Source organism: Phalaenopsis equestris, unplaced genomic scaffold (assembly GCF_001263595.1).
Source record: "Phalaenopsis equestris unplaced genomic scaffold, ASM126359v1 Scaffold000090, whole genome shotgun sequence".
Lineage (NCBI taxonomy): Eukaryota > Viridiplantae > Streptophyta > Magnoliopsida > Asparagales > Orchidaceae > Phalaenopsis > Phalaenopsis equestris.
Genome location: NW_018164532.1, coordinates 894192 through 894462, shown reverse-complemented (window position 1 = coordinate 894462; position 271 = coordinate 894192). Strand labels below are relative to the sequence as shown.

Sequence of the window (271 nt, the reverse complement as noted above, 5' to 3'; positions counted from 1 at the left end):
ATTTTCGATATTTACCCTCTTTTGCCCCCCCGCCAAAAAGACGGCGCTTTAATTCATTCATCCTTCTCTATATAAACAGCCTCAGCTGCATACAGAGGGTTCAAAAATTTTTACAATTATTTACAAAATTGACCTTCCTGCACTGCAACTAATTGACAAGGTGGCGCGGCCAAGCGAGTCCGATGATATTGAAAGGTTTTTCATGGCCGGAGAGGAGGAGGAGGTAACGGCGGCGCCACCGCCGCGGCCGGCGGGGGGGTGCGGGGGGAGG

At 51.3% G+C, this 271-nt stretch overlaps 1 protein-coding gene across 1 annotated transcript in view; it reads left to right on the top strand.

Moving 5' to 3' along the window:
• Positions 1 to 202: 202 nt before the first annotated feature.
• LOC110020073 (ethylene-responsive transcription factor ERF098-like) overlaps positions 203 to 271 on the top strand; it is a gene marked incomplete at its 3' end in the record, with an annotated part of 2737 nt that continues 2668 nt past the window's right edge. Inside the window, exon 1 of the mRNA XM_020718044.1 lies at positions 203 to 223. Within this exon, the coding sequence (XP_020573703.1) occupies positions 203 to 223 (21 nt within the window). The remainder of the gene's footprint in view (positions 224 to 271) is intronic.